Source organism: Mytilus californianus, unplaced genomic scaffold, assembly GCF_021869535.1.
Source record: "Mytilus californianus isolate M0D057914Y unplaced genomic scaffold, xbMytCali1.0.p SCAF_7, whole genome shotgun sequence".
Lineage (NCBI taxonomy): Eukaryota > Metazoa > Mollusca > Bivalvia > Mytilida > Mytilidae > Mytilus > Mytilus californianus.
The window spans coordinates 91107806-91125023 of NW_026262723.1; the positions used below are offsets into that span (position 1 = coordinate 91107806).

At 32.6% G+C, this 17218-nt stretch overlaps 1 protein-coding gene across 3 annotated transcripts in view; it reads right to left on the reverse strand.

Moving 5' to 3' along the window:
- LOC127708644 ((E3-independent) E2 ubiquitin-conjugating enzyme UBE2O-like) overlaps positions 1 to 15656 on the reverse strand; it is a 207428-nt gene extending 191772 nt beyond the window's left edge. For all 3 annotated transcript variants that reach the window (XR_007985336.1, XR_007985335.1, XM_052213686.1), the window contains exons 1-7: positions 15432 to 15656; positions 6378 to 6551; positions 4787 to 5095; positions 3809 to 3918; positions 1093 to 1711; positions 695 to 797; positions 126 to 231 (exon numbers count right to left, since the gene is read on the reverse strand). Coding sequence is in view for 1 of the 3 variants with exons in the window: in XM_052213686.1 (XP_052069646.1) it covers positions 126 to 231; positions 695 to 797; positions 1093 to 1711; positions 3809 to 3918; positions 4787 to 5095; positions 6378 to 6551; positions 15432 to 15635 (1625 nt within the window). In the remaining 2 variants the exon portion in view is untranslated. The remainder of the gene's footprint in view (positions 1 to 125; positions 232 to 694; positions 798 to 1092; positions 1712 to 3808; positions 3919 to 4786; positions 5096 to 6377; positions 6552 to 15431) is intronic.
- Between the last annotated feature and the right edge of the window lie 1562 nt (positions 15657 to 17218).

A 17218-nucleotide genomic window follows, 5' to 3' on the forward strand; every position in this document is an offset into this window, starting at 1 on the left:
CATTGTGGTTAGTTTTGAATGGTGCAAAGTGTGTATAGATTCAAATAGGATAGGAAAGTGGAATGGTGAATAGAGAATGGCACATGCATGGTCAGTCTCTCATTTATATAAGTTCTATATCATACTTAATATTACAGCCATTCTCTAGTTTGTACCAGTTGACCATACAAGTTCTGGAATGGTGATCACAACTCACAACAGCTCCATAATAGTTTGGTTTATCACTTTCTTCTATAATAAAAGAATTCAAATTTTTTTAACACAGTTCAAGGGATCACTTGTAAAAATTTGGTTCAAACTAGCAGCAAGGAGTAAATGAACTCAAGCAGTTGCAGGTCTTGTATAAAAAATATTAAAAACCAAACAACTGCACCATTGGCACATAATACACCTAACTCCAAATCTAGAAATCTTATTCTGCATAACACTATAGAAAATCAGGTGTTTATATTATGTCAGAGTTTGTAAAAGCTATTTTACTTTTAAAACTATTTACTGATCTCAGAAAAAGTAATTCAGTATGTACAAAGAATTGATAAATTTTGAGTTCATACCAAGCTTCTCTGTTATTTTTTCCTTTAATGTATATTGTTGATTGATCGATGGCTGCTTTACAGCCAGTAGCAAATATTTCATTCATAGTAGGGATAATCTTTATTTTTGGGTTCTTTATTTAATGATATTTTATTTATACCTTTAGCTTCAACAACAAAATCTCCAGGAAAAAATTCATGCTCATCAAGATGATGGACTGGATACAATTCTGTTGAAGATACATCTTTCTCTACACTTCCATCCTAAAATGATAATAATAAACAAATAAACCTATTGTATGTGTGAACTCTGCATCTACAGAAAAAAAACTAAATTAACAATTAAAACTGCTTTCAGGAAAAACTTAAATTACACATAAAATTAAAAGATATTTCATCTATAAAACCTTGAATAAGTCATGTCTTGAATAAGTCATGTAAAAATACACTTCTTTAAGTCCTAATTACAAGCAACATGATTGTAGTCACAGAACATAGCTACATTATCCCCATAACAATTATCATTAGCATGCCAAACTCCACTGTTACTTGTATTTACCTGCCACATGACTGTCGCTAAAGACATTGTACAATAAACAACAACTGCTACAGAATCACCGACTTCGAATGTTGGGAACTTAGTTTGAAACTCCATTGTTTTCTTCTTCTTTCTTTTCCCTTTAGCTGATCGTTTCTGCATTCTTTTCCTTTTTTCTTTTGTCTGATCAGGAATGTCTTCATAGTCTGCATCATCATTGTTTTCGTCAATCTGTGATTCAGTAATTTCACTTGTATCTAAACTATCATTCATCTCAACATCTTCTTCATCATCATGTCCATTCATCAAGACTTCTGATTTTGTACAAACTCCACTGTCATTATCACCACTACACACATCAGGAATATCACCATCTTTACATTGAGCAGTTACTTCCCCGGAGCTACTTTCTGTTCCATTAGATACAGGTACTGACAATAGATCCAGCCCATCAACGATTCCAGTGTCATTGCTGAGATCTGGTTGAGTATTCGATCTTGTATTATTCAATTCATTAATGGTACTATCAAGATTTGTTCCAGGAATGACTTCTGATAAGACATCAGTATCTTTGATTGTGTACATCATAATGTCATTAATCTGTGTACTACAGTGATGGAATTTCCCTAACTTCTTTATTCTACAAATAGAATTAAACGGTGTAATGTGGGTATTAGTTTTTATTGTTACATTAGTATATTTACTTAACTGTTGGAGATTTGTTTTGCAAATTGAAATAAAAATACTTAAATATTCACAGTAACCTACTACATGTATTTTTTTTATTGAATATGCTACTGTTACGGGAGGGTTACAACTTTTCTCCACTCAAGAAATTTATTTTAAGATTTTTAACATTGAAGCTTTAATGTGTGGGTCACAATATTTATAATACCTGGCTTAGCATTGTATAAAACAACCCACCTATGAGAGAAAAGGTTATTCAAGATTCCCCCAGCGATTAAAAATAATGGTAATTACATATATGCATTACATTTTTTTTTAAATCACATGAACTAGAATGAAATATACATGTTTGATAAATCTTTAACAAGTTACATCCTTGGCTCTCAAAAGTTTCTGATGAAGGTAAATCCAGAAAATTACTTAGGAGGCACAAAATTAATAAAGTGTTATTTTCATTGTTAAAACACTGACCTTAAACAAGGAACATATGAAAGAACCTTAATAGCATGGGATGAAATATGTCAGCCTTTCACTTATGAGACCTTATGTTCTTGCAACTTATAAATTACAATCATATATCATATAATAAAAGCCTGAATCACTCATCTTGTTAAAATATGCCATTTTGATTGGTATTTTTACCTTTATTGGAATTGGTCATGCATATGCTTTCTTATTAATAGATCTTATCTCATGGCATTTTTTTAAATCCTCTTTTTTAGATCATGTTTGCTGTTTACAGTTTTATTATAATTTTCAAGATAATAAGCAAAACATAAAAATTGATCAAAATTCCTAAATTCCTATTATGAGTCGTCCAATAATTTCTGTTATGTTGTCATTTTTGATGATCTTTCATTGCTGACCATTTTTACTGTTTAGTTTCTAATATCTATTATATACTTCAAGATAATAGGAAAAAATGTAAAAATAAACTGCTTCGCCAAGCACAGCTGGATACGACCGCAGAGGTCCAACCCTGAACAGTTGGGGCAAAAATGGACACAATATTAGTGCTTGATACAGGTCTGAATTTGGATTGAAATTAAATGATTGACACATAATAGGTTTCTGACACAGAATAACTGTAGTCAAAGAACTTAGAATAAAAAAAAAAAAATTCACCCGACCCCTTCTTTTTTTACAAAAAAAAAATATTTGAAGAAATTTTCTTTTTAATTTCTGAAATCTGTAATAAGGGAAAAAAAATTGTTCCCCCCCCCCCAATTTTTTTTCACCTCCCCCTTCCCCTTTTCCAAAAAAAAAAATCTTTCCCTCAAGATATGGTAATTATCTCAATTCAAATTTCCAATGGAGTTTGCAACCATAATTACCCATTTAAATACATCATAAAAGTCTTAAAATAGAAAATGACATACATAATCATGTCTAAAAATAATATATCTTTAATCAGCATTTTTATTAGTAACTTCTAAAAATAAATTGACAGCTATTCACCTCAAGACAATACAAAATTTCTTTATACATAATTTTAAAGCAGTGTAAGGGAGGTAATCCAAATTTAACATTGTACTTAAAAGTGATTGTCCATTAACAAGGAAACCCTTGTTTTTTCCCCCTTTTTTGCCCCTAATTCCTAAACGGTTTGAGCCATTACACCCAAAGCCAATTCTAACCATCCCTTTGTGGTATGGAAACTTGTTGTACAATTTCAGAGAGATCCATACACCGTTCCACAAGTTAATTCCTAAACTGTTAGGACCATAACCCCCAAAATCAATCCCAACCTTCCTTTTAAGGTTAAAAACCTTGTGTTTAAATTTCATAGATTTCTATTAATTGATACTAAAGTTATTGTCCAGAAACCAAGTGTCTTTGGACGAGGACGATGACGATACCAATATACGACCGCAAAGGTCAGATAAAAATAAGTCCAAAATCATCATTTAAGCACAATGATTTAAGTCATAAAAGGCATTTTTGTAGATCTTGTATTGCTTATCAGTATTGCTGTTTATGACGATGGATGTCAATTGATGGCAATAGATCATATGGCCCATCAGACCAATTAAGCTTTATATGACGTTACTTGTGTAGATCTTCTTTCTTGATGAGACTAGGTTGATGGAGCTGTATAGTTTCATCTGTCATATTAAATCCTCGACATATCCAGTTCACGTGTACAGAATTTATTTGACTCTGAAAAGAAAAAATAGTTTCAATAATATAAGTTCTGTAGTCTAATTGCAAATTACCTAATTGAACGTGTAATAAGAGATCCATTTTCTAGTTGTCCCCCTTATGATAGTTATAACTTTTCATTGACAATGAGCTTGAATGAAGAGCTAGCGGATACAGCAAATTCATCTGTGTGTACTGTAATGTGTGTAACCTTTAAGTTTTTCAAATTTTTTAAATATATTTAATTTATTTTATGATAAAAACTTTTACCAGTAGTTATTTTTCCATATAATTGATTAAAATGCCTAGATATTACTTTATATTTATCATGCTTTGCATGAGAAGAAGCCCATTTTGTTTGGTATAGAGGCAGTCTACAATTGACAAAGGGAAACAAATTGTGTTAAAAGTGTGTAATAACAGATGCATTTTTTTCACATTACGCCTTCTTCAATACTTGAAAATATTTACCATAATCTCCATAATGGACTTAATTAACACTTGCTCATATGAATTAGAAAGCCTATTCTGAATATTTTTAATCTTTGTTTTTGTCCTGTCTAGTTATAGAGAAGACTCTTCTCAGTGACATTTATCAAAATCAGAAAATAAGTGAAACAAAACTATCTCTCACAATGCTATTAGGATTATGTAAACACATATCACTGACACATTCAAAATACAAAAGTAACAATTAACGAATAGGGGTAGATTCTAACTTCCACTTTGGAGATTCCAGAAAAATTGACAAATTGTCAGGAGCCTACCCCACGAGATCTATAATAAATACATTCAGGCAAGTCATGATTCAATATGTTACATGCTATTAAATGTTGACATCTAATTGTCTTTAACAAAATCCTCTCTTCAGTTTTTAAAATTTTACCTCTTCTACCCTGACACAGATTTTTTGAGATGGTGACATTTTCTTGTGGTATTTCTTTGTTTCCTGAATCCACTTGACAACTTTGAGATTCTCCCTCTCACCAGTAAGAACAGATCCTGGGTAAATCTCCTGATCATATTCAACATCATTACTGTCTCCATCTTCAGGAACAATATCCAGATCATACAAATCTTCTTCTTCGGCTATACACTGTGCACCATCAGGAAAGACAACTCTTGATTGCATTGAAGTTGTTTTCACTTTACCATACCAAGGGTCAAGGGACACATCATCATCTATATCAAACTCCTGTAACATATCAAAAGTTGAAATATCAAACATCTTTTACATGTAGGTGTTGTTTGTGAAAACCACAAATATATTCTATGTTACTCTCCCTTACGAACTAAACACCAACAAAATGAGACTACTAATTTATGTACAATTTAAAAATTTTATTTAACTTCCAGGGACCTTACTTATTAAACAAGAGTGCACCCAGTGAAATGACTTGCCTGCTTTACTGATCAGGATTGATTTTATGTTGAAAGTTTTTAAGATTTTACTTCAAGTATCACAAAACATGACAATGAGGTCAAGGACAATTAACCCCTGCCAGACAAACATGTACACCTAATAGTTATTCCATACATCAAATATAGTATTAAATGGTCTATTGCTTATAGTATCTGAGAAATAGACCTTTATACCATGAAAACTCAAAGCTGACAAATGAACAATGAAAACTTAAAGCTGATAAATGAACAATGAAAACTTAAATTGACAAATGAACCATGAAAATGAAATCAAGGTCAGATTAACCTTGCCAGACCGACTTGTACACCTTACAATCATTCCATTCACCAAAAGTAGTAAACCTATTGTTTATAGTAGTTGAGAAAAAGATCTTACTATGAAAACTTAGCATTGACCAATAAATCAAGAATATGAGGTCAAAGTCAGATTAACCCTGCTAGGCAGATACATGTATATACATCTAACAATCATGGAAACTAATCATTGTCCAACGAACCATGAAAATGAGGTAAAGGTCATACAAAACCTGCAACACAGACCTGTAAACCTTACATACTATACACCAAATATTGTGGCCCATTGCTTATAGTATCTGAAAAACAGACCAAACCACAAACAAATTTGACCAATGAATCATGAATTTGAGGTCAAGGTCAGATGAAACCTGCCAGACTGACATGTACACCTTACAATCATTACATAAACCCAATATAGTTGAACTACTTTGCCTAGTATCAACAGACCTAATCATGAAAACCTAACCTTTATCACTGATCCATGAAATGAGGCAACTGTCAGACATTTGGACTTTACATGGATCCCATATACCAAATATAGTTATTCTATTACTCAAAATAAGTGAGAAATTCACATGATAAAAAAATCATTTTTTCATCAGTCGCAGAACCATGAAAATGAGGACAACGACAATAGACATATTACAGAGGTTAACTTGGTAACATAAGACATCTGTATACAAGGTATGAATCATCCAGGTATTCTACCCTCTGAAATATAAAGCTTTATCTTAATAGTTTAGGCCAACTTAACTTACACGTAAAGGCTTCAGATCTGTTGCATCTACATTATAAATGTATTTGTTGGTGCCTTTAATATAAAGATGACATTTGACAATTAAATTCTGTACATATCCTCTTTGGCTACTTTTACCACTGATCATCCGTCTTATGACATCTCCTGGCATCAAGGATCTGTCTACCAATGTTATCTATAGAATATATATCAAATAGCATGATGTAGATTCATATATGTAAAGAAAGGGAAAACTCTTGGGATCAAAACTTTTTCTTCAAGGCATAGCACACAAGGGTTTTTTTAAAAATAAAATGCACATTACAAACATGTCACAAAAAATGGCTATCACGAACAGAGCTAGGATTCAATATGTAATGTACATGTACAATTGTATACCTAAGACTCACTTTTGCAAATGGCTTTAATGCTACAACTAAATTCAAGTTCTGAGACCTATAAAATGTCTGGAGACAAATAAATGCACTGTTTCAGTGGTAAGATATGTAAAACATTTAAAATTATTGTTGTTTATGTAACTACTTACACTGCTCATATATTCTAAAATCTGATAATTCACATTTTTGATACAAAATTTTGAAAAATCAGTCACGTGCCTGTTATTTGGTTATTCAGTGTTGTTGGTCACTGTCTATCATATTCTATATATATTTTTGGTTGATTGCTTTATCACTGTTTATTATTTGTTTTAATCTCTGAATTAGTGATGTAATTGTCATGTCAAAATTGTATGCCCTTCAGGGTCCTTAATTGGAATAAAATATTCTTCTGTATATAAATCAGGACTTTACATTTGGTCAAATAGGGGCCTTTTATAGCTTACTGTATGATGATATAAAGTAAGGATTTAGCTCATTGGTAAAGGCAGTGATCTCCACAGGCTGTTTTAGCATCCCCATAAAATGCTATCAGTTTTCAACAAGATGCTATATTAATTGCTGGCTTAGATGCTATTTTCTTTTTTACTTCTCTATGCATCCCATACATGTAACACATATTATTGGAGGGCCTCGGTGGCCAAGTGGTCTAAGTAGTTCTACTACTGTTTTCACTAGCCAGTCAACACTGAGGTTGTGAGTTCGAACCCTGCTCATGCGGGTGCACTCGACTCTAATCTTAATTGACTAGGATTGTCAGTTTTCCTATCGAAGGTCAGTGGTTTTCTCCAGGCACTCCGGCTTCCTCCACCAATAAAAACTGGCCGCCAAGAAATAGCCCAAATGTGGCGCTTAAAAGTGGCGCTAAAACACCAACAATCAATCAATCATATTATTGGATAGCTGTCTCAGTGGTAATCATACCACATCTTCTTATTTTTATATTGAACTTTAACAAGCTAGACAATGTAAACAATATGCCAATAAGTATATTATGGTTAGTGTCTTGCAAATTGTTTTTTTTTATATACATGTACACGTATGAGTATTTAAAAGTGGCATTCTAGTCAAAATAATCAATGGAATTTCAGATATGAATTGTAAATGAAGGATGTCTCTTTATCTAATTTTTAGCAGATTTATAGATTTCCTAGCTGGCCGATTTATTTTTTCCTTACCGACATGTGGTTTGTTCAAGATAAGTTCTCAGCTGGTCAAAATTCAATAATGATGTCAAATTTACTTGCTCTCCTCTAAATTTCCTATTGTGACATCACGCTAAAAAGGTGACAATGCCTGATGCATCACAAAGACAGAATAAGTTTTTGTACATATACCACCTATTATCTAAAATTCATTTCATCCACTTCATTTGAACTTTGGTGGATAGTTGTCTCATTGGCAATCATACCACACCTCCTTACTTTTATATTAGCATGCAGGGTTTCCGCTGGCGGTCGGCATTTTTCGCATATTGCAAAAAAAATATAATTGTAGCGATTAAAAATCATGATTTGCGAAAGAATTTGGTGAAAGAAATTTTACGCTCAACTTCTTTCATCTTTTTAATTTTGTTTCAGGTTTCTCGAAATTTTTAACCTGAATAGACAATACTCGGATTTCACCTTGAACTAGTATCGATTTTGTAAGAAAATTTATAATCAGCTTATTGCAATTGATAGCAATCTGCAACAATAGACAAATTAATAAAGGTGTTAATTATATTGTTTAATGAAAATGTGTGGTAAATTGGTGTCACATGTCACCTGAAGGATTGTTTTTACGACTTTGATAAAAATAATTGTTTTGAAGTGGGTACTTCACAATTATTTTAGCGGCACACCTTTTTAAAGCATAGTTTTACATCTCAATTTCTACTTTTAACGATCATTCTTAACAATCATTCTGAAAAGAAAACTATTGTTTTAAAGAAGATGTTCAAAAGCAACACAAATCTCTGATTTGTTTTTCTTTGTCCTTTAACTAGACAGGAAGTATTCAATAAACTGATTGAAGAAGTACATTGTATCTCGTGTTTCCTGAAGTCAAATTTTACAGCAATTTTAATAAAGTTCAAGAAATTTTTGTTGATTGAGTGTTAATTTTTTACAATGTAGGATATAAAAAATATATGTAGACTTATAATAAATGAGACAACACTGCTGCAACCTGAATTTTATTGGTTAGAAAGAAGGAAAACAAGTTCGAAATAAAAAATATATAAATGTGAGTTGGTGAAAAAAAAATGAGAATGTCAAAAAAAAATGTCGTTTTGGCGAGAGTTTGCGAAAAAAGAAATTTACCCAAAGGTTTTAGCATGATAAGAGAAACCAGTAATATGGGGTCATATTTTTCTGTTAATTTAAATTAATCCACAAAAAGAAAATCAAAGTCCATGTGTGCACTGAATGGTAAAGATTACTTATATTTTACAATTTTGTGAATTTTTAAATAAAACATTGATTTGTATTTGGCTAGGCAAAATAAAAATTTGAGTTGGATTATCTTCCTTTGTTCATGATTGTACACTTGTAGTTGAACCTATTTTTATAACAGATTCATACACCATGCATTACTTATGTAATTTTTAATAAAATTAAGTTAGAGAACAGAAACGAAAAATTCAGCCATTTTTCCATTTGTAAAGGGGCATAACTCTAGAATGGTTAAAGTGACGCCACCAAAATTCAAATTTGATCTGAGTTTTGTGGTAATAAGCATTGTGTATAAGTTTCATAACATTTAGTTGAGGCTAACTTAAGTTAGAGAACGGGAACGAAAAATTCAGCAATTTTTCCATTTGTAACGGGCATAACTCTAGAACGGTTAAAGTGACACCACCAAAATTCAAATTTGATCTGTATTTTGTGGTAATAAGTATTGTGCATAAGTTTCATAACATTTGGTTGAGGCAAACTAATATTAAAGAACGGAAACGAAAAATTCAGCAATTTTTCCATTTGTAAAGGGGCATTACTCTAGAACGGTTAAAGTGACACCACCAAAATTCAAACTTGATCTGTGTTTTGTGGTAATAAGCATTGTGTATAAGTTTCATAACATTTGGTTGAGGCAAACTAAAGTTAGAGAATGGAAACCAACTTTGAGAAGTACGTACAGACGGACAAGGGTAAAACTTAATGCCCCCTCCACTACGGCGGGGGCATAAAAAATGTTTTCATGACAAGTACGGTAATTCAAATACCCATCATATTGTAACTTAAATATCAAAGGATAACATACCATCAATAAATTGCATGACATTGACTGGATAGGATCTAAATAATGATCACTTCATTGCACTATTTTGTTTGAACTATCAAAGGTAGTGATAAACCTTGGAAGATATAGATATCAAGTCAGTACCATAGGGTATTGATTGCATTTCATGCAATCTTTACCCAAAAAAATATCTACTTTTCAGGGCTTACCTACTTCATTGTATTTCATGGAAAGATGTTGTTAGCATGCAATGCAGAAAATCAAGATGTGGTAAATGGCTCAAATTTCCAAATAGAATTTTAAAGGGTTAAATATGGTTGTTACTATATGCTAAAAATATTTTTGGTACATATTGCCTATTTCAGGAAAGATTTGATACATATATATACGTTGTACAACAGTTTCCCCAAATGAGTACCAATATCTCAATTAAGTAATACTTGGATAGAGCTAAAAAAAAAATTATCTACCTGAGTGTTTTTTACCTCAACTGGCATAAATGTAACAGAAATTGAACCGTTTATCATAAAAAACCGTATTTTTATTTAGGGTTTAGTTAGTAACCTTGATTTTTTTTATTTTTCAAAGTTTTCATACATGTAGCTCTTGTAGCTTTTCTGTAAATCAGTTTAAAATTATTTAAATCTTCATATCTTCTTTTGAAAATTTGCTTCATTTTTCATGAATATATGCCATTTGAAGTATAAAATGTGGATTAAAAAAAAATGTTAACACTAGAAAAGTATCCCTCATTTAAGGGATAGATAATCATTTGGAGAACTATTCCCAATTTGCCTGTTTGGTGACAACCTGGGACATGATATATTAACAATAAGAATACATTGCCAGCTCATCTAATTATGTTGTGATTTACCTGGTAATCAAATAATTCACACCTAATATAAATTAGTCTCTAAGACATGTGTATATTCAAATGAGAAATTAATTACAAAAACAACTAATTTCATTGGACGGGCATTACCTGTCAAATTCATGTTCATCCATTTGACTCAAATTCTCATATTTGATTTATAACATACTAAAACTTATATCCAAATTATAAAAAATCTAAAATAAACAATTTAAGATGCACAGACTTGATAATGTTTCGTGTGTATTTTAGTCAAGACTCCATCTAATTAACCATTGAGGTGACCTCTGAAGATTGCCGACAGTCATATAAACCAATATAAACATACATATAGAAATAAATAGATATTTTTTGTGGATCAAATCAGTCAACCAAATGGTTTACTCTAGTTTCACTTTCAATATTGACTTCTTTTCCCTGTAATAGCTGAGCACGCCTAATTCATGCGTAACCCATCTCTACCTTAGGGTTAAATTGAAGGTCACATGAATACAGATTCAATGAAGTAGAATTATTTACTTGCAAGTGAATAATTCATCAGCGATGTTTCTTAGCTTATTTCGACAAAATTGAACCAAACTGGCTGCTAAAAGCGAATTATTATTGAACTATTATACTTTAATTAATGATTGAACAAAAAAAAATCATATTTTTATTTTTTTTATCATGTTTATATCTCACAACTTTAAATATTATTTGTGTTCATGGTGTTAATCACAAATTGATTTCTTCTGCTTATCATAATTTGATGGAATGTCATTTAATCGATTTCTTTCTAAAAAAATGATTTTTAACTTTGTCGCTTTATTTTAGTTCTATAAGAATATATTTTGTTACAGAAGTGTGTCTACATGCATCTTCGCTAGCCAAGGGTTACAATTCAGTCTTTTCCTTTTCCTCTCGACCCTTGACAGATTAATCTAACATTTGTGATTACAATGCTGTGCCATCTAACAGTAGATATTAGTCATACCCATTTGGGAGAGGAGGGGACTGGATCGTACCCCTTGGCTAGCAAAGATGGCCTATATAAAAGGGTTAATAAATTTAAACAGTGGCTTTGGAGGCCATAAATCACTGGAAAATTGAAAAAACAGACAGGAAACAAGTCACAAATTTGGCAGGGAAAAAAGGTCACAGGAAAAACAATCACAGGAAAAAAGCCTCAAATCTGATAGGAAATAATGTCCATTTTTTTTTTAAATATTTAATGGTATTTCATTACTTTTCCATTCTTTAAATGTTGTACGAAACTTTCAATGGTAAATGACCTATTATTGAAAAAGAGTATATTTTTAAGGTTTTAAGTGTTAATCTGTCCAAACAGTAGATGATTGACAGGAAATGTAGAAAGTAAATTGAAGCCAGTTATTTAGTCAATATTGAACCATCTGTTGAATCATTTTAAAAAATAGACATTTTTATGGACAACATTTTGTTTTAATCTTGGAAAATTTATTAAATTGCAATAAATACAAACATTCATTAAAATATGTTGAAACACTAATCAGTTGATAAAATTTACTGTATACAATTTCAAATAAATTTTCTGTGACTTTTTCAATACGTTAGAGACATATGATACATATATCTGTTTCTGCCTACCTCTTAATCAAAATCTATTAAAAGCATATTTATCAAAAAATTTAACATTCTAAATTTACTATTTTTTAATTGTGATTTTATTTCCTGTGACCTTTTTTCCTGTGACTTTTTTTTCCTACATTCAAATCACTGACCATTTCACAACACTTTCTTCTTCAGGTTTTCAGTAGTCCATTGATCTGAAGATTATTTACTGTTTTGCGCTGTGTGGCCTATATATATATTTATATATAACACAAAAATAATTGAGAATGAATTTGGAGTGCATTGTGATTAAAACTATGTACATAGGCTATAATAAATTAAATGAATTTGTGGAGAACAGCTGGTGTGAGCTGTTCTCTGAAAGTGTCAACTGTAGTGACAGCAACTGTATGGATTGGAAGTAAATTCCACTGAGTTATGGTATATGGAAACAAGAGTGCACACGCTGAAATGTCTCGCCTTCTTTACTAATCATTGATATTATGTTGATAGTCCTAAATATAAAGCTTTATTACAACTGTCACATAAACTTAACATTAACCAAGTAAACTAAACATTGACCATTGAACCATGAAAATGAGGTCAAGGTCAGATGAACCATGCTAGGCAGGCATGTACAGCTAACAATTCTTCCATACAACAAATATAGTTGACCTATTGCTTATAGTTTAAGAAAAACAGACCAAAACACAAAAACTTAACACTGAGCAATGAACCTTGAAAATGAGGCCAAGGTCAAATAAAACCTGCGTGACTGACATATAGATCATAAAATATTTCCATACACCAAATATAGTTGAACTATTGCATATAGTATTAGAAAAAAAGACCAAAACTCAAAAACTTAACTTTGACCACTGAACCATGAAAATGAGGTCAAGGTCAGATGACACCTGCCAGCTAGACATGTACACCTTACAATCATTCCATACACCAAATAAAGTAGACCTATTACATACAGTATAAGAAAAACAGAACAAAACACAAAAACTTAACTATAACCACTGAACCATGAAAATGAGGTCAAGGTCAGATGACACCTGCCAGTTGGACATGTACACCTTACAGTCCTTCCATACACCGAATATACTAGACCTATTGCTTATAGTATCTGAGATATGGAATTGACCACCAAAACTTAACCTTGTTCACTGATCCATGAAATGAGGTCGAGGTCAAGTGAAAACTGTCTGACAGGCATGAGGACCTTGCAAGGTACGCACATACCAAATATAGTTATCCTATTACTTATAATAAGAGAGAATTTAACATTACAAAAAATCTTAACTTTTTTTCAAGTAGTCACTGAACCATGAAAATGAGGTCAAGGACATTGGACATGTGACTGACGGAAACTTCATAACATGAGGCATCCATATATATACAAAGTATGAAGCATCCAGATCTTACACCTTCTAAAATATAAAGCTTATAAGAAGTTAGCTAACACCGCCGCCGCCGCAGGATCACTATCCCTATGTCGAGCTTTCTGCGACAAAAGTCGCAGGCTCGACAAAAATGAAAATGTGTATCTTTTTTGGTTAAAATGTGTCTGAAAGTGAAATTATGATTTTTGCGGGTTCTGCTGTCCGATGGTATGAGAATAGCAGATGGGATTGCTACGATTTGATGTACTATTTTGTAGAAAATTATCAATCTTGTGCGTAGTCTTCTTTCTTGTAGTGTAGGCCAGTTTAATGAGTTTATCATGTCTGTAGGACTACTGATGTTATAGTACCTGTTACAGAAATATCTGGCAGCTCGTCTTTGGACCATCTTGATTTTAGAAGTTTGTTCAACTGTGTGAGGGTCCCATACTGAACATGAATATTCCACTTTTGGTCGAACTAGTGCCAGATATGCCTGAGTTTTGATGTTCTGAAGTTTCTTTTTAGGAAGCCCAAAGATTTGTTGCCATTAGCTGTGATGTTGTCTGTATGTTTTGACCATTTTAAGTTTGCTTGTAGTGTAATGCCCAGATATTTAGCTGAAGAGACCAGTTCAAGTTTGTGATTGTGGAGGATATAGTCATGTTTAAACTGTTTTTGTCTGGATGGAAAGCCATCAACCAGTCTTGCTCACACCTAGCAGCTGCATCTAATTCTAACTGTAGTGCATCACAGTCACTTTGAGATTTTATGGTTTTGTAGATGATACTGTCATTGGCAAACAGCCTGAGCTTACTGGATGATAAGTATTCTGGTAGGTCATTAATGTATACCAAGAATAATACTTGGCCCAGAACTGTGCCTTGAGGGACACCTGAGGTGACTGGAACCAGGTCAGATGACTCTCCATCCAGGACAACTGTTTGTGTTCTGACATTTAAGAAGGCAGAGACCCAGTTTAGTGTTTTGTTTAGGATACTGTAATAGTTCAATTTATAGAGCAATCTTTTATGAGGGACTTTGTCAAAGGCTTTGGCAAAGTCCATTATAATTAAGTCTGTTTGTGTGTTGCTATTATTATTTGCTGCAAGTTCTTGGATGAACGAAATGAGTTGTGTTTCACAAGATCTAGACTGACGGAAGCCATACTACCATGATGCTGAGGTCACACAGTATACATTAAATCACTTCACAACCTGAAAATCTCTCTTATACATGTAAGTGTCATTCTAAATGATAAATTATGTTTTGTTTCATTTAATAATTAACAATAAAACATTTCTGACGAATGTTTGGAATTATTCTGAATATTTACATAGCTGTTGACATCTTTCTCTCTAAATCCTTGCATGTCTGTTTAAATCTGGTGGAGACAGGTAATTAAGTCTTATCATTAGGAAAAACCTACGAAATTCTATTTCCATTAGTATACCCTACTAGTCCCAGGTTGTCCACAACCTGCCAAAATGGGACAAAATAGCAACGCCTAAAGATGACTGATTAATGTCCCATGTTTAATTCCAATCTGTGAGCTGAATGATAAAGGCTTAAAATCTAAATGAAATAAATTATGCATGAATTTGTGTCTTGTTATTTTAAACCTTCACCTTTTTCTCTTCTTCAACAGTTTCATTGCCATCTGGGTGCCAGATTATTCGAACGGTTCCACGACTTAACAATTCATCATCATCGTATTCCTCGTCACTGCTGATGTATTCTGAACTTTCAGTAACAATACCATAGATGATCTTGTCGTCACATCGTTTGCACACTTCATCTTCTTCAAACATGGCACAATCTGTCTGCGCCATCCTGCCTGAAAATGATTCAGAGGAGAGTGAAAGGCAAGAGCAGAGAATCGCGGGAATGATCATTCGGAACACTCCAATTTCATTGTACTAAACAGACGCTCAACAAATATCACTAACAATATTTTTCCTCAGCTGAATATTACCGCCCCAGATCAATCAAGTAGAACTAAAATTGGTTTAATATCGTTCGGACTTCCTGCCCTAAGCCGATGTGGCACAATTTATCTGGCTACCCAGAGACTTGTGGACTGGGAAGTTATATAATTGAACGTTTATTTATACCACAAGCGCTTCTTCTTCTTCTTTCAATACAGACTGCAGTCGGACTCTTCTTGAGTGTATAATGACTCTTGCTCGTGTAATCATTAGGCCTTTCCTCCTCCATTCTCAAATCCAGCAGTAGCTATTTACAATATCTATATACAAATTAAAACTTAGGGAATGGATCCCCCTATCTATTTTTTTAAGGAAATATTCTTTAATATTTTAATCTACCGGGTATGTTCACAGACACCAGAGACATATAATACAATTGTATTATATGTCTCTGCAGACACTAATCTAATGTGTTCTTGCTCGTAACCAAACGATTTTAGAATAACAGTTGTTTATATATGATGCCCCTCTTTTCTTATTTTTCAGCTGGAAAAAAGGGTCCATTCCCCAAGCGCCTGTGAGTAAAGCTACATAAAAAGTTCAACTACAAACCATTGTGGTAAATGAAATTCAATATCATCTGAAGTCCATTACTAGACCCCTAGTAATGGACTTCTGATATCATGTAATATTGATGATTTGTTGATCGAATTAAGTGATTGAGAGGGCTGTCGCCGTATTTGGATAACCGTCCACAGATCATTGTTGAAAAAAAAACCATTAGCATGCCAAGAAATCTAAGCTAAAAATTCCGGTAGACCTCCTACGGCACCCATTAGTAGTTAAATATTTGATTTCATTCAACAAATTAATTTATGACCTTCATGTACGTGTCGCTTAGAACACGGCGTAATACCAAATGGTCAATATTAATCATCCATGTAATTTGCTCTACATCCCATATTTGCAGAATTTCAACGTAGGCAATTTATTGGCATGGTTAAGTTTTTATATTTAGTTTGGAAAGTTTTTGTTCTACTTCAGGTCCCACGCGCGTCTTTGTCTCGCGCAATGCAAGTTGTGGCGTCACGTGACGAGGCTTTATAATAGCGAAAACTTTTAGCATTTTTATTTCTATTTAGGCGGAGACGTTGGACAGACAACATGTATAGCGACGGAATACACACAATGTATTTCTTTTGTCATTATATATATAATTCTTGTTGTAGGTAATTGATGTTTTGATCACAGTTCACGAGCAGTGCATGCTTTGGATTTAATTGATCCTGTGTACATTTTAAACACGTTTATCGATTATTTTCATACAATGTACATCGAAAGCCTGTAAAGTACGAAACGAAATAGAAACCAAACGAAATAGAAACGAAAAGAAACAAAACGAAACGAAATCAACATAAAACGAAACGAAATAGGAACCAACGAAAAGAAAAGAAACGAAACGAAATAGAAATAAAATTTAAAACAGT